Source organism: Gopherus evgoodei, chromosome 14 (assembly GCF_007399415.2).
Source record: "Gopherus evgoodei ecotype Sinaloan lineage chromosome 14, rGopEvg1_v1.p, whole genome shotgun sequence".
Classification (NCBI taxonomy): domain Eukaryota; kingdom Metazoa; phylum Chordata; order Testudines; family Testudinidae; genus Gopherus; species Gopherus evgoodei.
The window spans coordinates 1016137-1040829 of record NC_044335.1 but is presented as its reverse complement, the minus strand read 5'-3'; the positions used below and the strand labels follow the sequence as shown (position 1 = coordinate 1040829).

Sequence of the window (24693 nt, the reverse complement as noted above, 5' to 3'; positions counted from 1 at the left end):
TTCAGGACTCTGCCCTCGCACCTGGCCAGGGCTGACGCAGATGCAGACCTACAGTGGCACATAGTGTTTTATTTCAGTGTCAGGATCCATTAGAAAAAAGCAGAGAGGCAGGGGTGTGGGGCTCCCGGGGCTGGGTGAGGCGCCTGGCGCTGGCAGACCCAGCAGCCGGGTGGTAACCGAGTGAGCCCCGTGTCGGTGGAGACAGGAATCAAGAGGGCAGGACAGCAGGGGCTGCGGGTCAGGACTGAGGGGCATCCAGATGTGGGAGGGGCTGTGTGAGTATGAACATTGGCTGGGCTGGGCAGTCGCTAGCAGGGCCCATCCACTGCCCTCCTCCAGACCCTGCACCCTCGGGGCTGCCTCAGCCCCTGGCAGCAGGTGGGACTAGGGCCGGGGCTGGCAGGGCTGGGAGTCGGCCCCCGAGCGGGAGAACTTGCGCATGGCGCGGTACGAGGCTGGCACGGCGAGGTGCTGCACCTGCCCCCACTCCTCCTCCTCCGTCAGGTCCTCGGCAGAGCCCCAGCGCTTCCGGGCCTGGCCGCTGCCCTTGGGCAAGAGCAGACAGGCCAGCGCCCTGTTCCTGCCGCGCACCGCTGGCAGCTCTGGGGGAGAGAGAGGACAGGGCAGGGTCAGGGCAGGAGACGCGGCCCCCTCCCAGCAGGGCCTACAACCCCCAGCCCTCCCGCCCCCGCCCCCCACACCCTGGCAGCCCATCCTGCCCCCCTGCCCTGGGGGCACAGCTGCAGCTCAGCGGGTGCACACGGTGGCACCGAGCAGGGAGTGCCCAGCCCTTTGCACGGCCCCTCCCCCCAGGCAGCCAGGCTAAGCCCTGCCCCCACTTGTGTGCCCCTCCCCCCATGCACGCGCTGCTTTCGGCCCCCCACCATGGACCCGCCTTCTGGAGAGGCCACGAGGGAGGTGCCCAACCCCTGGAGCTGGGGGAAGGGGCCCCCTGAAAGGTGGACAGACAGACAGACAAGGGGCATTTCTCACGGGGCAGCATGGCAGCTCTGTCCAGTGGCTTCTCTGCTCCCAGGTAGTGTCTGGCCAGGTGCCCGCTGTAATCCCGCACGTTTTGCTTGGCACCTGCCAGGACACACGGCTCAGCCCTGGCCCAGCAGGCACTGCCCCCTCACCCCAGGCGACCTGGTCCCAGGATGGCGATTGCACCAAGAGGGCTCCAAGGAGTCACCCAGCAGGCAGGGCCTTGGCTTCAGCCTCGCCCAACCCCCTTCCCAGCGCTTTCCCTGTCATCAGAGGGGAAGGGCCCGAGGCCGGGGGGCAGGTCCTGCTCACCATAGCTCCGGACGAGCAGGTCCATGACCTGGCGGTGCCCGTGCAGAGCAGCAATGTACAGCGGAGTGTAGCCCTGAGGGGACATGGGAGGCATCAGGACGCGAGGGACTGGTGGCTTCAGACCCCCAGTCCAGCCCTGGAGGAAGGAAACGGGGCTACCCAGGAGACTCCCCTCCCCCCAGCAATCTCCCCACCCAGGGGACGTGGGCATCAGCCCCTCAGAGAGGCCCCCCTTTCCCAGAAAAACACCCCCTTCCACAGCACAGCCCCCCACTGATCTCCCCATCCCCACGCTTCCCAGTGAGACCCCCCCAGCATCCAGTCCTGCTGCACCAACGATCACACCCCCCCCGGCACCAGTGCCCACTGCCTAATCTGTCCTGAAGAGCCTGCTGCGAGGTCTGTCCGTCTCCGGGCACCTGCATACTCACGCCCTGCTCGGGTGGGTGTGGGGAGAAGAGAGCACAGGGTTAGTGCAGAGCTCCAGGCCCACGCTGCCAGTGAACTCTCCATGCCCTGCACATGCAGTGCCACGCTGCCAGTGCAGGGCCCCGGCTGCCACTCCTCCCCCAACAGGCCCCATCCCACCTGAGCTCAGGCCCTCGCCCAGCACCGGCCCCTAGCCCTGCGTACCCTCAGCTCCTCCCACCCACACAGCAGCTGGGCACAAAGACAGGCAGGTACTCACGTGCTGGGTCCGAGCATGGGGAGCAGCGTGGGGAGGGGGAGAGGAGAACCTGTTAGAGCCAGGCACCTATGGATCACAGCCCCCACTGCTCACAGCATCCCCCCGGCAGGGCCGGTGCAAGGATATTTTGCGCCCTAGGCGAAACTTCCACCTTGCCCTGCCCTCCCCCCCATAACATCGGTTCATTGAGGGGCAAATCCCAAAGAGCCTTTATAGACCCCAGGGGCCAGCCTGCCCAGGGGCTGCTCCCCAGACCAAGTTCCCCCCTTCCCACCCCCTGAACTCTCCTAGAGGGTGCACAGCCCCCCCCCCATGAGCCCTCCCCTCCCCACCCCACCCCACCCCAGCAGCCCCCACCCCGAGTCCACTCACTGGCTTGGCCAGGCTTGGGCCGCTGCAGCAGCTTGCCAGGGAGGAGCCGCCTTCTGGGGGCTCCTGCAGCTGATGCATGTGGACAGAGGCCCCCATGCACCCCCCCCGGTTCTCCCCTCGCTGTGCTCGGGCTCTGCAGCTCCCAGGAGTGTGAGCTACCACCACTGCCCCTGCCCCTCCTGGAGCAGGCTCAGGGCCCCGCGCCCTGCCGTCGGCTCACATGTCCGGAAGCTACAGAGCCCGAGCACGGCAAAGGGGGAGCTGGGGGGCGCACGGGGGTCTCTGCCCGCATGTATCTGCTGCAGCCTGCAGGAGCCCTCCAGGGAGGTGCCAGGCCACAGCCTGGGCAGGAGGGGCAGGGGGTGCGGCTGCTCTCTGCTAGCGGCACTGCTGCCTTTGCAGGGCTGCTGGCTCCTCCATGGCTGGGGCTCGCCACCCCCACAAGCCAACGCTCTGGCTCTCCGGTGCCTCTGGAAGATGGCTCCTCCCTGCCAAGCCAGGGCACCACTTTTTGGTGCCCCCAGGGCTGTCCTTAGGATTTATGGGGCCCTGTGTAATATTATTAAACTGGTGCCCCTATGCCCGATGGCAGCCTGAGCTTGCAGCCCAGTGGGGGCGGGGTGCGAAGGGACAAGGCAGAAAGAATAACAAGACGCCCGGCCCACCTCACGGTGGCAGAGAATCACAGGTCCCCGCAGAGACCCCTGTACCCTCTCCCTCCCGCAGAATGGACACACAGAAGGTACCTAATTAAAAGCACTAAACTTGGGGGGAAAAAAATGTCAACCACAGGTTTTTTGATATGCCCTGAAGTTTGTCAGACGTTTATTTGCAAAAACTTTGTAGTAAGGGTGAGTCAGCCGTCCTGCTGAACACAACATGAAATATTATGGAATACACGATGCAGCTCTTCTCTGTTTTATATTTTCTTAACCGCTATTTCTAAGCTGATTTTATATTTTAAATGTACTCTTAAATGTACTCATTCCAGATTACTACATATGTAACTCACTGAAACCGACATTATTTTAAATTAATGTCACAGAGGTTTAGTGCGTTCATAACAATGTTCATTGCTTTTAGAAAAAGGGACACTAATTTACTGTGTGTGATCTCCAGAACAATACACGTTTATGAAATTTCACCAACTTTAAAAAAGATGTTTCCAAAGATTTTAGGCATCACAACGCATTTTATATCTTACTAAGGAACAAATTGTGCTTAAAACTAGTTCATCAGATAGTCAGAAGTAAAGAAAGGGAAACTCTTTGTCCAGCTATGACTAATGAAATATTTTTAAAACAAATTTTAAACGAAGGTCCTGCAGACTGACATGTTCTGAGTAAACATTACAGTGACGCACAACTGGTTTTGTCAGTACATTCAGAAACTGACAGTAGATACCTGGGGGTTGGCAAATGCCTGTTGAACGGTCTCAGTGTTGTGTTAATAGCTCTGGCAGGCTGGAGACTTTTTCTCTTAACTACTGGATCCCCTTCCCAGGAGCCTGCAGGAAGGGTCAGAACAGGGAGAGGAAGGGCCAGCAGGGTGGACACTAAAACCCAGTGGTGCCTCAAATTTTCAGGTGCCCTAGCAGCTGCCTATGCCTGAGGATGGCCCTGAGCGCCCCCAACCCCTGGTTGCCCTAGGCCCAGGAGCGGCGCCAGGGTTTTTGGTGCCCTAGGCGAGGGTCCTTCTGCGCTCCCAGTCGGTGGCAATTCTGCGGCGGGGCAGTGGGTGTCCTTTCATGCTCCCAGTCTTTGGGGCACTTCAGCGGCAGGTCCTGGAGCGAGTGAGGGACCTGCCGCCGAGGGCAGCAAAATGCCACCCCCCTAAATCCTGGTACCCTAGGTGACCTAGGCGGTCGCCTAAATGGAAGTGCCGGCCCTGCCTAGGCCACTGCCTAGTTTGCCTAGTGGTTGTACCGCCCCCCCCCCCCCAGGCTCTGCCCCCCTCGGCACTCAGCTCCCCAGGCTGGGGACCCCACCCTCCAGACCTCACTCAGGAAGGTGGGAGGCCATAGGCCTGGGTCTGCTGCCGGGGGCTGGCCAGGGCCCCGAGCCCGCCGGAAACTCACCGATCCCGAGTTGACATCGGCTCCTGCAGCCACCAGCAGCGAGGCCAAGTCGTCCTGGCCGTGCTTGGCCGTCCAGTGCAGCGCTGTCTGTGGGGAGAGGCAGGGCTGGGCTCAGACCCCCTGCTGCCCCCCAGCCCAGCCTCACCCATCCCCCGAGAGGGCCCTCCCTCCCTATGCTGGGCTCAGACCCCCTGCTGCCCCCCCCAGCCCAGCCTCACCCATCCCCCGAGAGGGCCCTTCCCCCCATGCTGGGCTCAGACCCCCTGCTGCCCCCCAGCCCAGCCTCACCCATCCCCCGAGAGGGCCCTTCCCCCCCATGCTGGGCTCAAACCCCCTGCTGCCCCCCAGCCCAGCCTCACCCATCCCCCGAGAGGGCCCTTCCCCCCATGCTGGGCTCAGACCCCCTGCTGCCCCCCAGCCCAGCCTCACCCATCCCCCGAGAGGGCCCTTCCCCCCCATGCTGGGCTCAGACCCCCTGCTGCCCCCCAGCCCAGCCTCACCCATCCCCCGAGAGGGCCCTTCCCCCCCATGCTGCGCTCGGACCCCCTGCTGCCCCCCAGCCCAGCCTCACCCATCCCCCGAGAGGGCCCTTCCCCCCCTATGCTGGGCTCAGACCCCCTGCTGCCCCCCAGCCCAGCCTCACCCATCCCCCAAGAGGGCCCTTCCCCCCCATGCTGGGCTCAGACCCCCTGCTGCCCCCCAGCCCAGCCTCACCCATCCCCCGAGAGGGCCCTTCCCCCCCCATGCTGGGCTCAGACCCCCTGCTGCCCCCCAGCCTCACCCATCCCCCGAGAGGGCCCTTCCCCCCCATGCTGGGCTCAGACCCCCTGCTGCCCCCCAGCCCAGCCTCACCCATCCCCCGAGAGGGCCCTTCCCCCCCATGCTGGGCTCAGACCCCCTGCTGCCCCCCCAGCCCAGCCTCACCCATCGCCCGAGAGGGCCCTTCCCCCCCATGCTGGGCTCAGAGCCCCTGCTGCCCCCCCCAGCCCAGCCTCACCCATCCCCCAAGAGGGCCCTTCCCCCCCATGCTGGGCTCAGACCCCCTGCTGCCCCCCCCAGCCCAGCCTCACCCATCCCCCAAGAGGGCCCTTCCCCCCCCATGCTGGGCTCAGACCCCCTGCTGCCCCCCAGCCCAGCCTCACCCATCGCCCGAGAGGGCCCTTCCCCCCCATGCTGGGCTCAGACCCCCTGTTGCCCCCCCAGACCAGCCTCACCCATCGCCCGAGAGGGCCCTTCCCCCCCATGCTGGGCTCAGACCCCCCTGCCGCCCCCCCCAGTCCAGCCTCACCCATCGCCCGAGAGGGCCCTCCCCCCCATGCTGGGCTCAGACCCCCCTGTTGCCCCCCCAACCCAGCCTCACCCATCCCCCGAGAGGGCCCTTCCCCCCCATGCTGGGCTCAGACCCCCCTGCTGCCCCCCCAGCCCAGCCTCACCCATCCCCCGAGAGGGCCCTTCCCCCCCTATGCTGGGCTCAGACCCCCTGCTGCCCCCCAGCCCAGCCTCACCCATCCCCCGAGAGGGCCCTGTGACGAACTGGGAAAGTTCTTAATGTTTTCTCTGAATACTGTGTTGGTGCCTCAGTGTCCCCATGGCAGTTCTTAAGTATCTGGCAGAGCAAAGGGCCAGTGCACCTAAATGCCTGTCACTCTGTCTCCTAGCAACTGATGGCCTGGGCCCCTCCCCTGCAAAGGTGCCAGCTGAAGGGGTTGGAGACAAAGGGATCAGGTGACCTCCTGGCCCGGGAAAGGGGCTGAGGAGAGAGGAGGGGCTGGGAGGGGTTGTGAGTCTGATGCTGGCTGAGGGCAGACGGGGGGGGGTCTGGCTCACTGCCCCCCAGAATGGACCCAGCCGAGGGGTCCGGTTCGCTGTATCTACAAGCTCTGTTTTAGACCCTGTTCCTGTCATTGAATAAACCTCTGTGTTACTGGCTGGCTAAGAGTCATGTCTGACTGCAAAGTGGGGGTGCAGAACCCGGTGGCTTCCCCAGGACCCCGCTGGGGTGGACTCGCTGTGGGAAGCGCACGGAGGGGCAGAGGATGCTGAATGCTCCAAGGAGAGACCCAGGAGGTGAAGCCGTGTGAGCTTCTTGCCCTGAACAAGTCTGCTCCAAGGGAGAGGAGGCTCCCCAAAGTCCTGACTGGCTTGGTGGGGAGCAGTTCCAGAGCATCACCCGGTGACTCCGTGACAACTGGTGGGAGCGGTGGGATATACTGCACCCCGTGAATGGCGCTGCTTGCAGTAAGTGACTGGGGAGCAGTAAAACAAAGGAGGGATAATGAGGACCAGGCGTGCTGAAGGCTCAGAGAGGGACGGTTTCAGGGGGCAGTTAACCTCTGGGAGCGTGTGACCAGTGAGAAGGACTGTTGGAGTAACGGGGTCCCCCTGAGGACTACAGCGAGCAGTCTCAGGGGCGGAGGAGCTTGCCGCTCAACCCTGGGAGAGAGAAGGATTTTGCAGTAGCAGGGTTCCCCTGGGGATGGCAGGAGCAGTCCCAGGGGCGGAGGAGTCTGCAGCTCGACCCTGGCAAAGAGGTGGTGATCACGAGAAGGGCTGGCACACCCGGGGTTCTTCCTGGAAACCACGGGGGAGCCAAGAGCACACAGGCCTGTGAGTCCAGAGCCACTTGGGAACGGTGAAGTGATGGCCTATCACCATCTCCTTGAGAAGGACATTGTGATCCTGTGCACAAAGAGAGGGTTGCGCATGGGGAAATTCACCAAGGCACAGTTAATCGTGCAGTTGGAGGAGAAGCACCGCTCTGAGGAGCAGATTCCTGGCCCAGATGGGGCTACAAGAGGATCTGAGAGCAGCTGGAGCATCAGCCAGGCATCCCCGGGAGTCTGGTCCCCAATCAGACGAGGGTCTTCACGACTGGGTTCCCCATCAGGAGATTGGAGACGGATGGGATGGGAGCAGAGCCCGAGAGAGCGAGAGGACCGTGAGAGAGAGCAAGAGCCCGAGGAAAAGCTGCAGGAGAAGCAGCAGCAGTGTGGACTGGTGATGGTGGAGCAGAGAGACATAGGGGGCTGCCCAGGGGTCAGTGGGGAAACACGCCTGCAGGGGCGAGACCCTGGGACAGAGAGAACTGTGGTGGTGCAGCCCCAGATGCTGAGGGACTGTGGGATCTGGGTGAAGTTCCCTGGGGTGAAGCCCCTCACCCTGCCTATGGCCCAGATCCCTGTGCAGACCCAGGAGGGGTCAGGCTGGCTGGTAGTTGGGGTTCTCCAGGATATCGGCTCGGAGGCCCTGTTGGGGGGTGACTGTCTCCCCATGGGACAGGATCCAGGCCCCGCTCCTGTAACGGCCGAGGGTTTGAATTCAAATCCAGGGAACCAATTGGCTAGGATGGAAATGGTCAGTGAAAATGCAAAAACCTGGCTGGCAGGGGGGAGGGGCTGCTGGGCCCAGGATACCTGCCTACCTGTAACCAGCCCCCTGGGGTTGAGTGGGAGGGAGAGATGCTCCCCGCCCCCCTGCACACCGGAGAGGGGGCTCACGCTGGCTCTGATGCTCTGACCAGAGCAGAGAGCTCGCTGCCTGGCCCCACTGGGACAGCAAGGGCAGCGCTGAGCACGGGGGGAGCTGAGACCCCAGCTGAGTGGGGGGACACCCGGGCAGGGCAGGGCAGCTGCCAAACAGGTTTGCCTGGTCCAGACGTGCTGCTGGGAAGTGATTACACAGCAGGGAGGGAGCTACCAGGGACAGGGCTCAGGGGGGCTGTGACCCCAGGTCCAGCCAGCGAGAGGGAGCAGGTCCCACTCCCTGCCCCAGCTGCTGAATCCCAGACTGAGCTGCAAAGGGATCCCTCCTTGGAGAAGCTGAGAGAACTTGCTGGTCACAGCGCTGCAGACCTCCTTGGGGAAGGCTGCAGGGACAGAGTCCTGCAGGAGAAGGGATTCCTGTACCGGGAATGGGCTCCCCAAGGGGAAGTAGAACTGGGGGGAATCGGGAGACGGCTGGTGGTGCCCCAGGAATCCACAGGGTTCTTCCCTTTCGAGCTGCTGGATGGGAGGAGAGTGAGGGGACCCCTGAACCTGAAGAGGGAGGATTGGATGAAGAAGGGGGAAGACCCCCGGGGGATCTCTTCCCTGAGATGGGAGCCAATCTCCCCATCAGGTGTTCCCCATTCAGAGTCACTGGGAAAGCAGCCCAGAACCTGGAGAGAGAGGTCAAGGACCTGCTGGCTTTAGATGGGATCCAGCTGTTTTACAGTCCATGGGCCTCACCCATGGGGCTGATCCCCAAAGGAGACAGGATGATCTGGTTTTATGGGGGCTATCAGAAGCTTAAAGCCATCACAGTGTCCAATGCCGACCCCATGCCTAGGCCTGGGGAGATTCTAGACAAGCTGAGAGGGATGGAGAACTTGGCCCTGGCAGACACTGATAACATGTGCATCTTTAGCCAGACCTGGGAGGAACAGGTGTCCCAGGTGAAGAGGGGGCTGGGCTGCCTCAAGGAGGTGGGACTGACGGTAAAAGCTGAAAAGTCCAAGGGGGGACGGCAGAGGTGTTGTGTCTGGGCCACAAAGTGGGAAGCGGCTTCCCAAGCCCAGAGCTGGCCAAGGCCAAGATGGGGGCTCTTAACCAAGAGAGCCTGAATTGCAGCCCAGCGTGCTGGGAGAAGACCCCGTCCCAGTGTAAATCCCAGGGGTATTGGGGTAGCAAAAGGCTTCAAGCCGCATAAACCTTCCCACATGCGGCCTGCAAGTGCCATCAAGCACACCCGACCTAAGGGAGGGCGTAAGACTGGACTGTCCTGGTGTAACTCACACCAAGGGATGGGAGAGATGCTGGGGCATCCATGGGAACCTTGGTGGGTTCGAACTTCCCCAGGTCACTGGCTGAAGTGACCTCGCTCAGTTCGGTCTCGAAGGGGGGAGAGATGTGACGAACTGGGAAAGTTCTTAATGTTTTCTCTGAATACTGTGTTGGTGCCTCAGTGTCCCCATGGCAGTTCTTAAGTATCTGGCAGAGCAAAGGGCCAGTGCACCTAAATGCCTGACCCTCTGTCTCCTAGCAACTGATGGTCTGGGCCCCTCCCCTGCAAAGGTGCCAGCTGAAGGTGTTGGAGACAAAGGGATCAGGTGACCTCCTGGCCCGGGAAAGGGGCTGAGCAGAGAGGAGGGGCTGGGAGGGGTTGTTAGTCTGGAGCTGGCTGGGGTCGAGGAGTGAAGTGCAGATGTAGGGGTCTGGCTCACTGCCCCCCAGAATGGACCCAGCCGAGGGGTCCGGTTCGCTGTATCTACAAGCTCTGTTTTAGACCCTGTTCCTGTCATCGAATAAACCTCTGTTTTACTGGCTGGCTGAGAGTCACGTCTGACTGCAAAGTGGGGGTGCAGGACCCTGTGGCTTCCCCAGGACCCCGCTGGGGTGGACTCGCTGTGGGAAGCGCACGGAGGGGCAAAGGATGCTGAATGCTCCAAAGAGAGACCCAGGAGGTGAAGCCGTGTGAGCTTCTTGCCCTGAACAAGTCTGCTCCAAGGGAGAGGAGGCTCCCCAAAGTCCTGACTGGCTTGGTGGGGAGCAGTTCCAGAGCATCGCCTGGGGACTCTGTGACAGGCCCTTCCCCCCCTATGCTGGGCTCAGACCCCCTGCTGCCCCCCCAGCCCAGCCCAGCCTCACCCATCCCCCGAGAGGGCCCTTCCCCCCCTATGCTGGGCTCAGACCCCCTGCTGCCCCCCCAGCCCAGCCTCACCCATCCCCCGAGAGGGCCCTTCCCCCCCATGCTGGGCTCAGCACCCCCTTCCGGCACCACCACCCCCCGCCAAGCCTCGCTCACCCTGCTCCCCACCATGCTGGGCTCAGGCAGAGCCACCTTTGCCCCACTCCCCGCCCCACTCATCCAGAGCAGAGAATCTACCTTCATGGCACCTTCAGTGGGGAACGTGGGCAGAACACAGATGCCAGCACCTCTCCCCTGGCCAGCTCCATGGCACCCTCCCATGGGGCTGAAGGGGAGGGGTCACTATGTTTAGCCCCTGTGCAGAGACCAGTGACAGTGGGGCAGGCCTAGGTGAGTGCAGAGAGGGAGGAACTATTTTCAGGCCCATCAGATGGGGAAACTGAGGCCCAGGGAAGGGGCTGGCCGTGAAGGCCCAACACTGAACCAGCATCAGAGCCAGAAGCAGAACCCAGAGTCCTGACTACCAGCCTTGAGCTGAGTCCATCTGCCCACTCTGCGCTAGTGTCCCACTGGGGCCCCTGCCCTGCGCCCCCTCTGCCTTCACTCAGCTCGCTGGGGAGGAGCCAGGGAGCCCCGGCCCTGGAATGCAGCAGAGAGGGGGCGAGGCTGATCCTGGGGTCCCCCAAGGCTCATACTTACAAACTGCTCCCGGCCGAGATGGGCCCCGGCCCCAGCAGGGACGGGCGGCAGGGACGGGGCAGAGAAGGAGACATGTTAGAAGCATCACATGGGGCCCCCAGAGCCAGTGCGGTGTTGGTCCAACGTGGGGGAGGCCAGCCCAAACCTTCCATTTGGGGCAGGAAACTCAGCCCCTGAACATCTGGATTTGGAAACCCCTGGGGAGAGCTGTTCTTCGGGCCTCGGACCCCCTTCTTCCCTGGCTGGACTGCTTTGCTACTGCCCCCTGGGGCTGGGCTGGGCTCCCTGCTGGGCACCGGGGATCCCGCCAGGGACCAGGGCTCAACGAACCCCAACACCCCCCACCCCGAGCCTCTGCAGAAGCAGCCAGCTCCACGGCCCCAACTTACCCCCTGAGCTGCAGCAGAACCAGAGCCCAGCAGGTCAGCGACGGGGGTGAGAGAGAGACAGAGAGCAGGAAATCAGAGACTGTAGGATGGCGGGGGCAAGCGGGCGGGCGAGGGACAGACAGGTGAGGCCAGTGGGTTCATTAGCTGCAGGAGGTGCTGGGATTTCACAGGAGTTTGGGGTCCCAGGCCCCTCTGGGATTCGCAAGGCAGCGCAGAGGAATTGGGCGACCCAGCTCCAGGTCAGGGCTGGAGGGAGCATGGACCTGGCATGGCCCTGTACTCACCGAGGTGAAGTCCTGCAGCACGTCCCACGGGAGCAGAGAGAGAGAGAAAATGGGTGAGCTCAGGTTAGGGCTGGGGCAGTCCCCGACTCTGTGACACAGAGCAGCGGGTCGGGCACAGAACCCCTCCTGCTTTCCCCAGACCAGCTGAGCACATCAGGCCGGGCATGAGGGCCACACTTGCCTTCCTGGTGGCCAGGGACAGCTCCTGTTTGAGCAGGTGACTCAGGGTGAGCAGGTACCTGCTGGCTGCCCCCTGCAGCCACTCCTTCTCCACGGGGTCCAGCTGAGGGGAGAGACATGGTGAGTGACAGATAGCAGCACCGGGGCCCAGCCGGGCACAATGGCCCTCAGCCCAGAGAGAGATGGGTTCCCATTAGGGCTGTCAGACAACTGAAAAAATGAATTGCGATTAATTGCGCTGTTAAAGAACAATAGAATACCATTTATTTAAATATTTAAATATTTCTGGCGGTTTTCTACATTTTCAAATCTATTGATTTCAATTACTACCCAGAATACAAAGGGTACAGTGCTCACTCTATATCATTATTTTTGTTTCAAATATTTGTACTGTAAAAAACAGAAGAAATAGTATTTTACAATTCACCTAATACAAGTACTGTAGTGCAATCTCTGTATCATGAAACTGGAACTTACAAATACGGAATTATGTACAAAAAATAACTGCATTCAAAAATAAAACAATGTAAAATTTTGGAGCCTACAAGTCCACTCAGTCCTACTTCAGCCAATCGCTCAAACAAGTTACATTTGCAGGAGATAATGCTGCCCTCTTCTTGTTTACAATGTCACCTGAAAGCGAGAACAGGTGTTCTCATGGCACTGTTGTAGACAGCATCACAAGATAGTTACATGCCAGATGCGCTAAAGATTCATATGTCCCTTCATGCTTCAACCACCATTCCAGAGGACATGCGTCCATGCTGATGACAGGCTCTGCTTGATAACAATCCAAAGCAGTGCGGACCAACACCTGTTCATTTTCATCATCTGAGTCAGATGCCACCAGCAGAAGGTTGATTTTCTTTTTTGGTGGTTCAGGTTCTGTAGTTTCCGCATTGGAGTGTTGCACTTTTAAGACTTGTGAAAACATGCTCCACACCTCGTCCCTCTCAGATTTTGGACAGCACTTCAGAGTCTTAAACCTTGGGTGGAGAGCTGTAACTATCTTTCGAAATCTCACAGTGGTACCTTCGTGTTTTGTCAGATCTGCAGTGAAAGTGTTCTTAAAACGAGCAACATGTGCTGGGTCATCATCTGAGACTGCTATAACATGAAATATATGGCAGAATGTGGGTAAAACAGAGCAGGGGACATACAATTCTCCCCAAGGAGTTCAGTCACTAATTTAATTAATGTATTATTTTTTGTAATGAGCACCAGCAGCATGGAAGCATGTCCTCTGGAATGGTGGCCAAAGCATGAAGGGGCATACGAATGTTAGCATATCTGACACCTTGCAATGCCGGCTACAAAAGGGCCATGCAAATGCCTGTTCTCACTTTCTGGTGACATTGTAATTAAGAAGAGGGCAGTATTACCTACTGTAAATGTAAACAAACTTGTTTCTCTTAGCAATTGGCTGAATGAGAAGTAGGACTGAGTGGCCTTGCAGGCTCTAAAGTTTTACATTGTTTTGAGTGCAGTGATGTAATAAAAAAATCTACATTTGTAAATTGCACTTTCACAATAAAGAGATTGCACTACAGTACTTGTATGAGGTGAACTGAAAAATACTATTTCTTTTATCATTTTACAGTGCAAATATTCGTAATAAAAATAATATAAAGTGAACACTGTACTCTTTGTATTCTGTGTTGTAACTGAAATCAATATATTTGAAAATGTAGAAAACAGCCACAAATATTTAATACATTTCAATTGGTATTCTATTAACAGTGCAAATCATTGAAATTAATTTTTTTGAGTTAATTGTGTGAGTTAACTGCAATTAAACGATGCCCTAGTTCCCACCTCTCAGCAGCACCGGGGCCCCGCAGGGCCCTGGGGGGTGGGAGGGGGCTCACAGGCCCAGAGGGAGACGGGTTCCCACCTCTCAGCAGCACCGGGGCCCCGCAGGGCCGGGGGGGGGGCTCACAGGCCCAGAGGGAGATGGGTTCCCACCTCCCAGCAGCACCGGGGCCCCGCAGGGCCGGGGGGGGGAGGGGGCTCACAGGCCCAGAGGGAGACGGGTTCCCACCTCTCAGCAGCACTGGGGAGGCCCAGAGGGAGACGGGTTCCCACCTCTCAGCAGGGGAGATGGGCAGACCCCAGCTCGAGAACCCAGGACAAGGATGAAGCGAGGAGGGGCTCAGCGTCGGCTGCCGGAAGGAGTCGGGGCTCTCACCTGGGAAATGACCCAGCAGCTCCGACAGAGACCCAGAGCCTGAACACGGAGGTCTCTGCAGCGTGCCTGGCCTTGGGGCTCCCCAGAACAGTCGGTGCTTCAGCCTCCCTCTCTCTGGGCCACCCTACGGCCTCCCTGTGCCGTGTCCGGGGGACGAACAAACCCGCCTGTTGTGCCAGCGCCGTGCGAGTGTCACTGGAAGGCTGGGCAAGGTGTGTGCACCCCGGCAGGGCGCACGAGTCTCTGCCAGGGGCTGGTTCAGTGGGACTGGCTGAGTGGAGCTCACAGTGCCAAGCAGGAGGGCGGGAGCCCTGGAGGTCCTGTCTAAGGAGGGGGGGGGGGGGCTGCACGGCCTGCCCGGGGCAGGAAAAGGAAAATCCCGGGTGGCTGGGGGGCCTGGCACTGACGGGATCTGTCCTAGAGACTGTTCCATGGCTGGGGGCGTAGCACCGATCCTGGGCATCCAACACCCCATCCTGCCTACTACTCACTGCCACAGAGCTGGAGGCCAGGCTGCTCCCTCCATCCTTGGAGGCATCCTGCTCCAACTCAGGCTGCTGGGAGAGCAGAGGGAGAGGGAGGGAGGTGCACGGGGCTGCCCGGAGAAGGACCTCTCCCCACACATGGGGGAGGGAGAGTGCCGCAGCTGCAGCCAGTGCCCACTGCCCGTTCTGACGGCACCAAGGGACACCACAGCTGGGGGAAGGCCCCAGCCCCACCTCCTCCCCCACCTACCAGGGGCTGGAGAGCTGCCCACTTCTGGGGAACCTCCGTGCACTGCCTGCCAGCCCTCCGTCTGGGTGCCAGGCTCTCCGCAGCCCAGGACTGACCCAGGTTCCGTGTGGCAGTGACCCAGGAGCTGCCAACCTGCTCGGCCAGCAGAGCCAGGCCTGGGGTCAGGCCCCTGGGATCTGTCTGCTCCATGGAGTGGGGCCAGGAATACTGCCATGTCTGGTCATACTGGACCCCGGCTGGCCCACAGGGGTGCTGGTGCCTGCAGAGCACACACAATCCCTGCCGGGGCCCGGCCCAGCCCCTGCAATTCTCCAGCACCCCCATTCAGTCCTTCAGCAGCATGGCCCAGGAGCTCCCAGCAACCCCTCGCCTGCAGCGCCAGGAGGCCTCAGCGCTGTCTCCCGGTGGAGCATCCAGCACGTGTCCTTGGAGACACTAGGGTGGGGTTCCCCTTTCCCCCACGTATCCCGCTAGCAGACTCCTGCTCGGGATCGCTGTCTGCAGCGCCCCCCAAACCCCTGGGGCTCTAACCTGCTGCCCATGCCCCCAAGACCACGGTCGCCCACCAACACATGCCATTCTCTGCCCATTCACTGGGGGTGTCTCCCACAGCACACCCCTCCCTCGAGTCAGATACCTTCTACCCCGTGCGTCCCTGGGGGCCCTGCCTGTGTGCAGGAGCCCCACACCCAGCTCCTCCCGCCACCACTGGCTACTTTGCCGGGCACCCCTCACCTTGGAGACACTTTCTGCATCCTCCTCTGCCGCCCTTGGGGGGTCAGGCCCAGGCTGTGGGTCAAGGGCTGTAGCAGGGACCCCCTCGAGGCTGCCCCAGGCTGCAGTGCTCTGCCCCCCGGGAGACATGCCAAGGGAGGAATTCAGGATGAGCTGCCTGTGGGTCTGTCTCCACCACTAGCTGGGAGCACAGGGGCTGAGAAGGCTGCAGTGAAACAGAGACCCTGGGGCTCCATGCTGGGGCCCCGGCCCACAGCTCTCCCCTTCCCCTGCCCCGAGGGCCCAGAGCTCTCCCCTTCCCGTCCCTCCCCAGACCAGAGCTATCCCCCTTCCGCTTCCCCCAGGACCCAGAGCTCTCCCCCTGCCCGTCCCTCCCCAGGACCCAGAGCTATCCCCCTTCCGCTTCCCCCAGGACCCAGAGCTCTCCCCTTCCCGTCCCTCCCCAGACCAGAGCTATCCCCCTTCCGCTCCCCCTGGGGCCCAGAGCTCTCCCCCTTCCGCTTCCCCCAGGACCCAGAGCTCTCCCCCTTCCGCTTCCCCCAGGACCCAGAGCTCTCCCCCTTCCGCTTCCCCCTTCCGCTTCCCCCAGGACCCAGAGCTCTCCCCCTTCCGCTTCCCCCAGGACCCAGAGCTCTCCCCTTTCCCGTCCCTCCCCAGGACCCAGAGCTCTCCCCCTTCCGCTTCCCCAGGACCCAGAGCTCTCCCCCTTCCGCTTCCCCCAGGACCCAGAGCTCTCCCCTTCCGCTTCCCCCAGGACCCAGAGCTCTCCCCTTTCCCGTCCCTCCCCAGGACCCAGAGCTCTCCCCCTTCCGCTTCCCCCAGGACCCAGAGCTATCCCCCTTCCGCTTCCCCCAGGACCCAGAGCTCTCCCCTTCCCGTCCCTCCCCAGACCAGAGCTATCCCCCTTCCGCTCCCCCTGGGGCCCAGAGCTCTCCCCCTTCCGCTTCCCCCAGGACCCAGAGCTCTCCCCCTTCCGCTTCCCCCAGGACCCAGAGCTCTCCCCCTTCCGCTTCCCCCAGGACCCAGAGCTCTCCCCCTTCCGCTTCCCCCAGGACCCAGAGCTCTCCCCTTTCCCGTCCCTCCCCAGGACCCAGAGCTCTCCCCCTTCCGCTTCCCCCAGGACCCAGAGCTCTCCCCCTTCCGCTTCCCCCAGGACCCAGAGCTCTCCCCCTTCCCGTCCCTCCCCAGGACCCAGAGCTCTCCCCCTTCCGCTCCCCCGGGGCCCAGAGCTCTCCCCTTTCCCCTCCCCCCAGGACCCAGAGCTCTCCCCCTGCCTGTCCCTCCCCAGGACCCAGAGATCTCCCCCTTCCCGTCCCTCCCCAGACCAGAGCTCTCCCCCTTCCACTCCCCCTGGGGCCCAGAGCTCTCCCCCTTCCCCTCCTGCCACGGCCCAGCCTGGAACACGGGAGCCTCTGGCTCCCAGCACCTGAGCTCAGGTGGGTCGGGGGGGGCAGCTGCCTGAGGGGAGAGCCCCAAACACAGCCTGGCCCCAGGGCTGGTACCACAGCAGGGGCCAAACCCCTCAGCCCCCCTTCACCACGGGGCCTCGGGAAGCTGCACAGCACGTGTGCCCTGGCTGAGCCCGATCCCCACCTCTGCAGCCAGCAGTGCCCCAGGTGCCCTCCCCAAGCGCTCAGGGCCACACAGGTCCCCTTGGGGCAGGGAATGTGGGGGGCTGCTGTGGTGGTGTTGCCGGCAGATAACTGCCTGAGGCCAAACAACAGTGGGGGGTCCGTCGCCTGGTGTGCCGCGCCAATAAACACACCAGGGTGGAGAAGCAAACCAAGTTTATTTGAGATCTCAAAGCGGTGCAGGGAGATTGACTCAGATCAAGCACACCTAAAACAAGCAGTCTGTTCCTTTATATCCATGAGAACTTTTCCCACTGACTAGCAATCCCCCGTTTCCCCTCCCTCCTCCTCCTTCCTCCCCCTGTAGCAATTACGTAAGCGCAGGTGCATTAAGTAATCTTGGCCGCGGCAGCTCGTTAGTAAGTTTTCCTTCTGCAAGTTATCTTGTCCTTCTGCTAAAGGTGCACAGGCCTCATTATTTCTGCTTTAGACCAGTTAGAACTGTTGCAACTGATAACGGCTGTTACACCTGGCCTTTTAGGTCGATTAAAGTTCAAACATGGAGGGACTCTTGTCTGCTGAGGCCTAAAACCAGGAAGGCTCCATACTCTTGTGGCCTTCCACCCTCCCGAGTTACGTAGGGTTATGCTTAGTGACACCAACAACTCCCTCCTTTGAGAATACTCAACAAACTTTTGGCTGAGTGTTCTCACATTTAAAGGATAACATGTGATTAAGCTCTAGGGAGCTGGAGTGCTTTACAGCAAGCAAGCAAGAGAAGAGTAACAATACACAACACCACACCAGTGAGCAGGAGGTGAACAATGCCTTCCCCTAGTTCTCCCAGGTTGAGTAACCAGCCCCAGAGGGAATCAGAAAGAGTAGGTTTCCTTTCCTGGGCCTTCCACTGTTCAAAAGCCTGTTTGGCTGACAGGATATGCTTGTTAATATCCTGTGCGCTTTCTGGGACATAAGTACAGCATTCATCCCCTATAAGGGCGCACACCCAGCCCTGGGAAGCCACACTTCCACCCAGGAAGTGTCCAAGTATGTCTCCATGATCACAGATCAGATGGTATTTCTGATGCGTCTGTAAGGGCAGTGGGCCAAGTCTGGTACTCTAGATCACTCCGAATGGCCATCAGCTGGTAATTCAGGAAATCCCAAATTCCTAAACATACTAGATCCCACTGCAATGCCTTCCCAGCCTCAGTGATATTTAATACCATCTTTTCTTGGTGTAGTACTATAATACACCTGTTATTTAACTATTTTCAGGTACTTTCAAAAGGCATCGACATTAATAGCATAGGAGGGGGGTTACATTATTAGTCACTCTCCAGGACACAGGGCGCAGCCTGTAGAATAAACCCCAAGCTCCAATCAATACCACATTTTCAAGCATGGGTCCCACAAATGGCCTCCCGCCAGTGTATAATTCTTTGTTTCTTCACCAGGGTCAGTTCTTAATGTCCTTTCTAGTCAGGAATTCCTGGACTTTGGCAATTTCAGTGGAGTGAGTGTTCCTTCTTTCCCAAAACAGTCGTGGTGCAGCATCCTACAGGGCAGAGGTTACTAGCACATAACCCTGTAATGGTTTTGATTCTTCTAGAAAAATTCAAAGGCAGAGTAGATCTGTCAGTGGATAAGGGAGAGGTTACTAGCACGTTACCTTGTACTTTTTCCCTGCTGTCCAAAAGGCACAGTGGAGCTAGAAGGCAAAATAGGCTAATCATCAGTAGGAGAATTTTCCCGATGTGGAGGGGTTTTTTTGCAGTGAGAATCTTGGGTTCATGCAGTCAGTCTTTGACATTTTACAGCGATGTTGGTAGTCACCGGGACTTAAGGGCCTTTCCAGGGTGGAGCCAGAGCAGACTTTCGTCGGTGGACCTTTACATCAATCCCGTCTCCTGGTTCCAAAGAGTGGCAGGGCTGCTAGGGTCTTTGGGTAGCACTTCTTTACCTGTGAGAAAAGAAACTTAACACATTTCATTAGTGCCTGGCAGTGTTTTGCAAATCTCATAGCTGCGTGGGCAAATTCAAGCCCTCCTTTTCCTAGTTGTTAGCCAAGTCTTAACTGTGAGCAGTGTCCTTGAATGGAGTCAGTGTCTTATCTATAGCCTGAGCTTGCTAGCTAATTTTTTTTTCCCGTTAACTCATTCTGTGCTTTGTTCTTCTTCCTTTCTTGTCTTCTTTTAACCTGCAAAGGAGACTTTCACTTTTTACTTATACACCTTTTTCCCAACAATGAAGACATAAACATTGTCATTATACAGTAATTAGTCTTATTATTTAATATATGCCACACACACCCTTTTACTAAAATAACCTTATTACAGAGCTTTGGAGCAACAAGCCAGGACAAGCACACCCACTTTGAGGAGTTAACTCAATACAACCTCTAGTCCAATAGCCTTCCACCATCCCCAGCCCTCTGGCTAGAAATCTGAGGTAGCCAGAAAGATCCCATGTACAATATGGGGAGTGGCTTAACTTTTCATGTCTTTGCTTTCAAAGACTGTTGGTATGCAAATTTTAACAACAATTTTTGCAATTAACAGTTTGGCCAATGAAATTTCTTTTTCTTGAGGAAATGCATTAGACTTTAGTATATCACATTCTCCTGATTTATCCAAACACTTTGTATTCCAATTTGAACAAAACAAATATCTGCATTTTAATTTAACCTTTTTGTTTGATTTTAAACTAGACTATTTTATAAAAATATTAAACACAAAAATTCCGGCCACAAGACAAACACCACAAGACAGAACATAGAACACAAAACATAATTTCTATTGTGCCAGTAAATGCATGGTATGTTGAATGCTGTTCAGCTGGCATCAGTTTTCTCTGATTATCTGAAAGACAAAAAAACAAGAGGTCTACCCACCCTTTCTGGGCAGACAATCATCACTTGAAATATACAAATACTCTTGTTGGCTTCAGGCAAAACAGAGGAATTACCCCATAGTTTCTTGTATTTGTTTCATAGGCAGCCCAGGTTTTCAATTACATAACACTGTATACATTCTTCAGCTAATTCAACTAAATTGTTCATAGCCACACCAAGTGATTGCAATCCAATAACTTCTTTGCCTGAATTTATTTACAAACATTTCACAGACACCAAAAACCTTTTTTTCTTTAGCATTTTTACAAAGTTCAACTGCCGTTTTCTCCAGCAACTACAGAGTTAACTTCTCACTCTCCCTTAAATCACTTGTCTCCCAACAGCCACTTTTATCAACTCAAATCACCATTCCAAGTAAGTCCTAGGTATTTGAAATCTCCATGCTTACACTTACTGACTCCTTCCTTCCACTACACCCTTAAAGTTTTCCAACTTGTTTTCCAATCTCTCTGTCTGTTGCCTGCCCGCCTGGGCCTGATCCTGCTTTTCTTGCTGAACCGTCCCTTCCATGGGCACCAACTTGTTCCACTACCAGTTTAGCTAGGAGGGTGGGCTTCTCATCTAGCCCCCACCCCTCCTGGTCTCTTCCCTTAAACATTCTTACTCACAAGACTACCCAAGTCCTCCTTCATGAGGCTTGTCACCTGGACAAAAACACATGGCCCATTGGGCAAAGGCCATTTACTTTAAATTATATGTTAAGGACTATTCTTAGAGGGTTTACCCAGAGACTCATTCATCTGTTTGACTCTTAGACAGAAAAGAGAAGTACACAGAGAGCAGAGGGAATAACAGTCTAAGCCAGACTTTCCCACTTCTATACACTGACCGCTACAGGGGATGGGACAGAAGGATCTCAATTCCACCTCAGAGCTTCCTCGCACACGTGGCTTCCACTCCGAGGAATTACAAACAAGAGGTTCAATTCCGCCCACACTCCTAACGCCCAAATGAACAGAGCAAAAAAAAAAACCAACAGTAACCGGTTAAACAGAACAGAACCAGAACCAGATAGCATTTTCTTATCCTATTAGGACTCACTTTTACTCATGCAGTTCTTAACATATAACACCAACAGTACCAAGCAAAGCAAACACAAAATAACAAGGGTAAAACAAATAGATGGTGTAAATTCTGCAGGGCTCCCTCCTTCTTAATTGCTCACCAAACTGTGACAAATTTCTGTTACCAGTCTATCCCTCGTGTCAGGTGATCAGGCTGACACTACAGGATCGTTGGGGGAAGATAAAGAAAACACACCATATAACTGAATTTTAAAGCTTCATTAATAAAACAACAACAGAGAGTGTTGAACGCTCCCACATCACTCAGGAAAATATTAATGCCCCAAGCCCCTTTCATACCCACACACGTTCGTCCAGACTGGCCACTTCTGTGTATAATGTTCAGAGGAGGGGGAGAGGTGGAAGGGAGATTATCCTGTATACAGCTTGTCCAGAATTTCCAACATGCTTCTGCTCTTGGGAGGGCTGTTCTCTTACACCCTGGAATCTCCTGCGGCGTCTCTTTCAGAGATTCCAGTCCAGGTCGGCTGCCTGTGGCTTCCTTGGTGTCACCAAGCCACACCGACTCCAGGGTCACAAAGGCACACTGTTGGATCTTACTGGACAGTTAAGATTTGCAAATGTAATCTTAGTTCTGTAACTTGTATTGCCTTTGGTTCGCCTCTGTCTATATTTTTTCCTTCACAGCCAGCTGGGGCCGAAAGCAGTTTTTCTTTGTACTTAGCATAGTCTGCTTTGATTCTGGACCTTGAACGCAGAGCAATCCCCCCCTTCCATCCCTGGGCCAAGATGATTTTTAAATTAACCCGTTCCTTTCCTCAATAGACAAATTTGCTCACCCTGTGTCAGGGCTTTTTTGGTGATTAAACGCTCCTCTTCGATGTATTATCTTATCTAGATTGAAGTACCTTCTAGTGGGCATTGTTTAGATGGATTTTCACACGTGTAAATATTCCAATTCTCTAAATACCTGCAGGTTGTTGAACTATAATGTACGTACATGTAATATGCTGGGGTACCCTTAGGGGGTGAGATGGAATGTTTAGACTGCCCCCCACCCATTTTCCACTTACACACACAGGGAGGGTGCCCTGTCCGCGCTAGCGGCTCATAAACTAAGGATTTTTCCCTACAGGGTACTCACACAGGAGAGGCTAACGAGGATGGCCACGACCCTCCTACACCTCCCTTCAGCAAAGAGCGTCGGAGACGGCGCCGCTTACTCTGATTGCATCCAGTGAGATGATCAGACTGTCAGTAGCCCACACGGAAAGGAAAGGGGAAGGGAAGATGGGTACAGACACTCCTAGACCCAGGCAGCTTCCTCACCGGACGATGCCAGGCCAAGTCATCCCACCATGGGTCGGACCTCCTAAAGATCCACTAGTTACCGGGCTTGCGTTAGAGTAGTCCTGGTCACAAGCTTTTGCTTCACAGGGTACTCTGGGCGTCTTCCGGTAACAGTCACTCACACTGGCCCCCAGTACCATTCTGCATCTGATCTTGCTTTTTAGCTACAACAGGGAGAGAGTGCACTAGGACATAGGGTCTCCCCTTTCTAGACAGGTCTCTCCTTTGTCCCTGCACTATCCCTAACCTGCTTTTGGATCCTTGCACTCTGCCAGACAGAGGGAGGAACTGGAGCTACAGTGGGGTATTTTTACAAGAGCTCTCCATACAAACAGCTTCAGAAGCTACCCATTTACTGACAAAACAGGAGTAATTGGAGGATCATGTTATAATTAAGTGATCCTTCCCGTGGCCACCTTTCTGGTCCTCTAGTTGATATTGAGGCCAGTCTACTATACAGAACTTTTTAGTTTGCTTTTAGTTAGTGGATCTGATCCAAGCACTTCCCAATTCGCTAGAATGCATTCTAAGGGTGTACACCATGCCCTGCCTGTACTCTGTCCCTGCCCCATATCCTAGGGTGACACTGGGCGTCCCCAGGTCATAACAGGCAAAAATCCAGACCACTGGACTGTTCCCTACCTTATCCAAGGGACCGGTTCCTCACCGTCGCCCTCAACTGCTTCTCCACTACTCGAGCGCGTTGCACCGTTGTGCCCTCTGGGGTTGCTCATACCGCGTCTCCGCCGAGGCCCCCGGTGAAGTCACCGGTGCGCGCTGGGCGTCGGTCGTCGCCGCGATCTGTTGACCACCAGAAGGGATCCAGGCAAGGCTAATTTTAGCCTCAGTGCCCCACGTTGGGCGCCAAGAACTGTTGCCGGCAGATAACTGCCTGAGGCCAAGCAACAGCGGGGGGGGGGTGTCTGTGGCCTGGTGTGCCGCGCCAATAAACACACCAGGGTGGAGAAGCAAACCAAGTTTATTTGAGATCTCAAAGCGGTGCAGGGAGATTGACTCAGATCAAGCACACCTAAAACAAGCAGTCTGTTCCTTTATATCCATGAGAACTTTTCTCACTGACTAGCAACCCCCCGTTTCCCCTCCCTCCTCCTCCTTTCTCCCCCTGTAGCAATTACGTAAGCGCAGGTGCATTAAGTAATCTTGGCCGCGGCAGCTCGTTAGTAAGTTTTCCTTCTGCAAGTTATCTTGTCCTTCTGCTAAAGGTGCACAGGCCTCATTATTTCTGCTTTAGACCAGTTAGAACTGTTGCAACTGATAACGGCTGTTACACCTGGCCTTTTAGGTCGATTAAAGTTCAAACATGGAGGGACTCTTGTCTGCTGAGGCCTAAAACCAGGAACGCTCCATACTCTTGTGGCCTTCCACCCTCCCGAGTTACGTAGGGTTATGCATAGTGACACCAACAGTGGGAAAGGGCCAGGGAGCCAAGGGAGGGGGAAGCCCATGGCAGTGCCATGGGGCAGGGTCCACAGTTCCCTGTGTCTCACCGAAGCACTGAAGTCAGTGACCAGGATGTGGGGCAATGCAGGCCCTTCCTCTGGCCCTCCCACAGGGCCATGCCGCCTGGCGGGCCAGGCACTGCTTCCTGGGATTGCTGCTACAGCACCACGTACTTCTCGCCCTGCGGGTCAGATCACAGCATGTCATGGCCTGGTGCACCCTGCTGGGCCCCCCCGGGGATCCCACCCCACAGAGCCCAGAAAGTGCCCACTCACCTCCCCTTGCCAGACCAGGGATAGCTTGTTCCCAAGCTCCATGAAGGCCTCTTGGGCTGAGCTGTGGGGACAAGGGCCGGGTCACGCAGGGCAGGGCCTGTTCAGATCTTCCTGGGACGGGGACTCCCATTCCTGCCACTGGGAGCCAACCACAGTCCCTTCCCCAGAGGGACCCCGTCCAGCTGCCCCCATCCAGGAGCCAGAAGCAGGCTCCTGGCAGCAGCTGGATTCCCATGTTCTGGCCCCTTTCCCACCAGAACAAGGCATGAAATGCTGGAAACCTCCTGTCCCCCAGAGCATCCTGGCAGCCAATGTCACTGCAGCTGGAGCAGCCCTATGGAGCCCTGGGACCCCGCCTTCCTAACATCCTGTGGTGGTGAGTCCCCCAGGACAAGATCAAGATCATGCCGAGAAGAACTGACCCCTACCTGCCCCATCTCCCAGCGCAGAGATCCCCTCCCCATCGGGCCGGGCGCTCTGGCACCCTGCTCCCGGCTGAGGAAGGGCCTGGTCACCCACCCACCTGCTGGAAGCTTCTCCCCAGGGCAGAAGGGAGCTGCCAGGACCCCCTGGCTGCGGGGGTTTTCCTGGGGAGAGTGCTGGAGAGGAGGGCTAGCCTGGCTGGGATCACACACAGCCCTATCTCCCCAGAGCAGACATCCAGACAGGAAGCCCTTCCAGGGCTCCACCCAGACTTGCCAGCTGACAGTTCTGCGGGGGGGGGGGGGCACTGGGTTTAACGTGACCCCTTGCAAAGGGGCCCTGGGGCTGGAAGGGGTCTGGGGGCCCAGCCACTCCCTGCTCAACAGCCCCGAAGGCAGTGTCCTCC

At 57.5% G+C, this 24693-nt stretch overlaps 1 protein-coding gene across 1 annotated transcript; it reads right to left on the bottom strand.

Annotated features, from left to right (window-relative positions):
• Positions 1-58: 58 nt before the first annotated feature.
• Positions 59-24468, bottom strand: LOC115635176 (ankyrin repeat domain-containing protein SOWAHC-like). Its single transcript, XM_030533519.1, has 13 exons — positions 24388-24468; positions 23865-23925; positions 15269-15379; positions 14290-14352; positions 11612-11713; positions 11431-11442; positions 11147-11149; positions 4434-4520; positions 1985-2033; positions 1654-1730; positions 1297-1369; positions 994-1086; positions 59-602 (listed from the first exon to the last, which is right to left on the bottom strand). Exons 2-13 carry the CDS (start codon positions 23904-23906, stop codon positions 385-387), a joined length of 930 nt encoding a protein of 309 aa, XP_030389379.1. The 5' UTR covers positions 23907-23925; positions 24388-24468; the 3' UTR covers positions 59-384.
• Between the last annotated feature and the right edge of the window lie 225 nt (positions 24469-24693).